Genomic DNA, 5796 nt, shown 5'->3' on the forward strand with positions numbered 1-5796 from the left:
AGCAACCACAGACAGCTCATAATCACCTATAACTAACTCCAGCTCCAGAGGGTCTGACACTGTCTTCTGAGTGCCCTGGGCACCAAGCATGTTTGTGATACACACACACACACTTACATACATACATACATACATACATACATACATATAGGCAAAACACCTATATACACAAAATTATGGGTTTTTTCCTATTAAGTTTTTAGTTAAAAGTAAAGAAAAAGAAGGCTGGGAGTACTTGAGTGTTAAGAGTGTCTGCCTACTATGTACAAAGCCCTGGGTTCCATCCCCACCACAGCATAAACCAGATGTGGCACTGTACAGGCAACCGAAATGGAGGCGAAAAGATCAGAAGTTCAAGGTTATCTTCAACTATAGATAGAACTGATGAAGGATAACATGAGATAAACGAGACACTGTCTCAAAACAAAAGAAAAATAGAGCTATCAGTTATTTATTGAAATTACTTGTGTGCACGCATGTACAAATCAGAGGAACAACCTGCAGGGTTCCATTCTCTCCTTCCAAGGTCCAGAAGATCGAACTCAGGTCAGCAAACGTGGCAGGCAGCGTCTTTACCCACTGAGCCATCTCGAAGGCCCAATCTTTAACGACATTAAGAGACATAGTGAGGATTCTGGGTTTCACGCCCTTTAGTGGGTATGAGGCAGCACAATAAGCCCCCATCTGATAGAAGGGAACTGAGAATATGAGATTGACAGGCAGGATTTTCTCCCCGGAAGAGTTCCCTGTTCGCCTCATCAGGTAGACTTGACCCACCACAACGGCAAAGCACTCTGCCAAAGGGCAAAAGCACTAGTCAGTAACTTTAACCTAGACGATTTCAAAACCTAGTCAGCCATGAAAGGGAGGGAGGCGGGAGGGGCGGGCAGAATATTTGCTAAACAGGTCCCCCATACAGCACTCAAGCCTGGGGTTAGAAACACTCTCATTCAGATTCAGTTCCGCTCTCCACCTCACCCCGGTAACCCCCCTCCCACTCCCCCTTACCCCTCCACCCTCCCAGATCCACAGTTACTTCAGCAGCTTTGCACCCATGATCCGGGAGACCCGGGTCCTGGTTCCCGTGCCTGCCTTATCTCTATCCTCCCTCACATTTTCCGCAGCAACAAAGCCAAACACTGTACCGTGGGGGCTTTCACGCTTCTGTGCGTTTGGACACGGTGTTCCTTCTGCCTGGAAGGCCGCGCAGCTCTCCCTCTGAGCGCCCCCCTCCCCCTGCCTGCGTGCCTCTCATTCAGCCCCCAGCACCCTTTCCCAAGGAAGCCGGCACCCTTCTCTATCTAGCCCAACTCTTCTTTTCCTTTCCTTCCCTGAACGACAATCACCGATTCCTCTAAATCTCTCCTCTAGCAGGATCAGGCCTTTTCCAACGCTGGAGTTGCTTGTTGAGGAAAGGGGTTCTCGCTTGACACCCCAAAGAAAGCACCTAATCCTGAGTTTGAGCGCTTAAAGAGCTTGCATCTAAGCTTAAATCGGCTCCAAATTCCCTATATGTCCCATCGGGTTCCTCTGTGTCCCTGGGGAACCCCGAAATCTTGCATTCCCAGGGCACCGTGGCGCAGCAGCCCAGCCCCCCTGGCTTGACATCAGCAAGCTGGAGTAGTCCGGGGGGTGGAGGGGAGGGCCGCGTAAAAGCGCGCGCGGGGACTACAAATCCCGATTGGCATTGCGTGGCCTCCCGGCTGGCGCCTGCGCATCACGGGCCCGGCGTTTGAGTGGCAAGTTGTTTGTTACAGCGAACACCAGCTGCTGCTGCGCCGGGCGCCGCGCTCCGCCGGGCGCTGTTTGCTTGTCCACCCCGTAGCTTGCTGCACCCCGCAGGTCCTCCCCAGGCCTCCTTTTTTTGCAACTTGCCAAGCTTCCTTTTTCTGGATCGAGTACGAATCAGCCCGGCATCGAGCTCCGGGCCCCCTTCCCTGGGCCGGTTGCCCCACGGCTTGGGGCGCACAGGGGGCGGGGGCCGCGGCTCGTCCCCGTCCCCCCCCCCCCCACTCGGGCCACCGCGGATGATCCGCCGTGGAGGAGCCCTGGGCGGACGATGGAACTGCACATTCTGGAACACCGGCTGCAAGTTGCCAGCGTCGCCAAGGAGAGTATCCCGCTCTTCACCTACGGCCTCATCAAACTTGCCTTCCTGTCTTCCAAGACCAGGTGAGAGAAAGAGAGTAAGGGGCGAGGGGATGGCCGACGGGGGGGGGGGGGGGGCGGGGGGGGGGGCTCATGGTACCGGCCCCGGGACAGACAAAGAGGCGCACCCCGGGGGGACGCAGTGCAAAACAACTTCATTCCCCCCCCCCAATCTCTGCCATTCTCCTGCATCGGACAAAGCGACCCCTGTGCTCTCTAGTGGGGGTCCCCTCCACCCAGAAGCCCCCACCCCACTGCGCCTCCAACTGCTGCCACCAACACCCAACACCCCCCCACCCGTCTCAGTCCCTTCCCTGAGATCCCGAGTAACCTCCCTAAATGGCCTCTGTGATGCATCCGTGAATGAATGAATGAACGAATGAATGAATGAAAAACAGGTGTGGGGATCCGGAGGAGGAAATACAAACTAAACACGCCTCATCCCCCCATCCATCCATCCACCACCACCACCCTCACCCTCCTCCCAGTTGGGCCGGCCCCCCTGTAGCCATTGGCAAGCGGGGAGGGATGGCGCTGAGCTCGTTCTACCCCAGAACAGAAATATCATAAAATCATTAGTAGATGTTTATCTCCAGGTGCCTGCGAGGGTAGAAGAGGTGCAGGCAGCGGGGGAGGGGCAGCAGGGCCAGGGTCGCTGATTTCTTTTCTCTTTGGGGGTCCAGCGGGGGGGGGGGGGGAGGGGGCGGATTTTGAACCATGGAAGGGGATGAGCAGGCATGTTGATGGATCTGCCTGGAGCCTGGGCTTGGATGTTCAAATAGTGGAAGGCCTTGGGAGGTAAGAAGAAAAAGAAGAAAAAAAATATTTTTTTTTAATCTTAGATTTTTTTTTGTCCCCGTTGCTAGATGTGTTTGACTTCATAAACTCCTGTTAGGTTAGTCAGACTACCTTTTCTTTTCATTGCCCATTTCCCCTTATGCAGTGGGAATTGGAGCAAGCAACCATTAACTCAAACCCCTTACCATTCACTTACCATTATGATGGGTCTGGTTTGGGGGGGAGGGGAGTTTAAAGCGAGGATGCACTTACCTCCTTGCCAAAGGAATGGATACAGGTCAAGATTAAGTTAAATTAACAGCAAACACAGACCCCTCCCTCCTTCCCCTGCCTTGCTGTCTTGTCTCCTACCGGTTGGGCTCAGGGGGAAGGGCCTGTTAAAAGTTCTTGCCTTAGGGACCTGACTTGGACAGGGCTATTTCTGAGCTTGGTCAGGGCTATTGTTTAGAAGATGAAGCCAGCTAGGTAGCTTTGCCAGTGTTTACTTTTCTTCTCTGAGAGCTGTCATATCTGCGGGGACCAGAGGTTTGGAGTCCTTACCTCCCTTGTCCGAGTAGCCCCTTGCTCCTTGGATGCCCCCAGGTAAATCATTAAACAGGTCATTTGAAAACAAAGCTAACAGCTCAGGTTCTGAACACGCTTCCCTCCCCACCCCCCAAGTGCAAGAAGCCCCTCTGTCACCACCTTCTAATCCTGTATCCACTCGCCCTCGCCCTCTGCCCGCTCTCCAGGCAATCCCCTGGACTCAGAGGCTGGAGGTAACAGATTCCCAACCTCTGGCCTCAACAGCCCCTGACAGCCTCCTGGTTCCTCCTCTTCTTTCTCAGGCTGGAGAAAAGAGGGCTTTTAGGGGAACTTTTCATTTTTTTCTTTCTCTTTTTAGAAAGACAAGAGAAAGGCTGGCTCTGCTTGTTCCCTATGCCTTGGTGAAGGGACTGGCATTTTTTGTGTATGTGTGAGCATCCCTCATATGTCACTCCCAGGGTCCAAGTTGAAGGTCTCAAATTGAGGCCCAGAGACAAGCTCATACCAGCCTACCTGACCACTGAAACACCTTGTGCCCTTGTAGGGCTGGTACCCCTCCTCCCTTCCAAGACAGGCCCAAGTGACCGGCCCAGTTGCAAGATGACTCAGAGGTCAAAGGTCACCTCCTTGTCTTCAGACGCTAACTCTAGAAACCGCTGAGTATAGTTGCTCTGAGAACTGACAAGCTGCTGCACTTATGCACTCTGAGCCCAGGCGTGGCTTCATGCTGGAATCAGCCCAGTGGCCCAAGCCAGGTCACTGTCCGTGTGTGTGTGTGTGTGTGTGTGTGTGTGTGTGTGTGTGTGTCTCCCTCTGTGAAATGGACATAGCACAGCCAGGACCACTTCTTTGTCACGGAGCTGCTTGCTGGGAGTGGGTCATTCAATGCATATTTAAAACCAGCTATGTCTCTAAAGGAGTGTTGGTGTGTGGCTATTAAGTTATTTACAGCAGTGAACCCTGCACAGAGTAATTCTTGACTCTCTCCCCTCCACTGTGGTCCAGGTTCCTATTAGCACTGACCTTCCCCCAAATGGTGACTCCCTGGAATATCGCACTGCCTGTTGAAACTGTTTCAGTCCCTGTTTCTACAGGGCCAGGCCCCTGCTGTGGCATTCAGGGCCTTTTGGGGAACCTGGATCCAGAATCTTTGTCTTGAGCCATCTCCCCAAGCAGAGACACTAGTAACAGCCCCTCGCCTGCTTTCTCTTCCCTCTTCACATCTGTATGTCGTTCATCTCTTCCTGGAATGTCCCCTACACCCCTGTCAGTTCCACTTCAGCCCTCAAGATTAGTGACGTAACCCTGAAGCCTCCCCAAGCACTCCCCTGCCTCCACCCTCCACACAGACTTAGTCACTCCCCCCCCCCTCTCTCTCTCAGGTGTCTCCTTGAGGTGAAGCAGGTAGATCATGGGGCAGAGAATGGTTCTAGAAGACACTCAGTTGCTACCTGGATGCTGCTGACCCCAGTGTAGACACAGGCTACCCTATGTAGAGAGAGATATACCCCTCCCTCTGCAGAGCTAGGCACCCAGTCCTGGGAAGGAAAGACACAATCATAGTTTAAAAAGCTGAAGTCAAGAAACGTGGTCCAGCAGGATAGAAAAAAGGAAGGCCGAGCCTGGAGAGGTGGCTCAGCAGTTAAGGCTGCTTGCTGCCCTTGCAGGGGGCCTAGTTTGTCTCCCCGCATGCAGGCCAGGTGGCTCACAACCTCCAGTAACTCCAGCTTCAGACCCAGTGGCCTCTTCTGACCTCTGCAGGTATCGGCACTAATGTGCACACATGTATCTAAACATAAATGCATAATTTTTAATAAAGAAAGAAAGCAAACAAAAGAGCGGTTAGGGCAGCCTGGCGGCCCACCTGGAGGAGAAGGCTTTATATTATATGCAGTATCTTAGTAGGAATTAGGCAGGAAGGGGGATCAAGTCTACAAGTACAGGCCTACATCCTAGTGTATTAAGGGAATGACAACTCAGTGACATAGCTTTTACAGAGAAGGCACTTGGAGCTCAGGGATTAACTTGCTCAAGGTCATGAGATCAAGGACCGAGCCCAAGATGTGAGTCTACATCTCTGTGGATTAAGCTCTGTTTTTGCAAAGGAGGCCCATAGTCAGGAGTGCCAGCAGCCTTTCTGCTTGCAGTGTGCTGTTCAGAAAGAGTCAAGAGCACAAGATCAAACCACTGACCTTCATGCGTTCTCTTGCACCCTCTTTCTTTTTTGCAGCACTGAGGATTGGTCTCAAGGCCTCCTACATACACAGCAAGTGCACTCTACCACTGAGCCACGCCCCCAGCCCCTCACTGGGGGATTCTAGGCAG

General features: G+C 52.9%; 1 protein-coding gene across 1 annotated transcript in view; it reads left to right on the forward strand.

The window, feature by feature from the left end:
* The first annotated feature begins 1731 nt into the window (after nt 1–1731).
* Castor2 (cytosolic arginine sensor for mTORC1 subunit 2) overlaps nt 1732–5796 on the forward strand; it is a 41974-nt gene continuing 37909 nt past the window's right edge. The window contains exon 1 of the mRNA XM_021162662.1: nt 1732–2172. Within this exon, the coding sequence (XP_021018321.1) occupies nt 2060–2172 (113 nt within the window). The 5' untranslated portion in view covers nt 1732–2059. The remainder of the gene's footprint in view (nt 2173–5796) is intronic.

This window comes from Mus caroli, chromosome 5 (genome assembly GCF_900094665.2).
Source record: "Mus caroli chromosome 5, CAROLI_EIJ_v1.1, whole genome shotgun sequence".
NCBI classification, from domain to species: domain Eukaryota; kingdom Metazoa; phylum Chordata; class Mammalia; order Rodentia; family Muridae; genus Mus; species Mus caroli.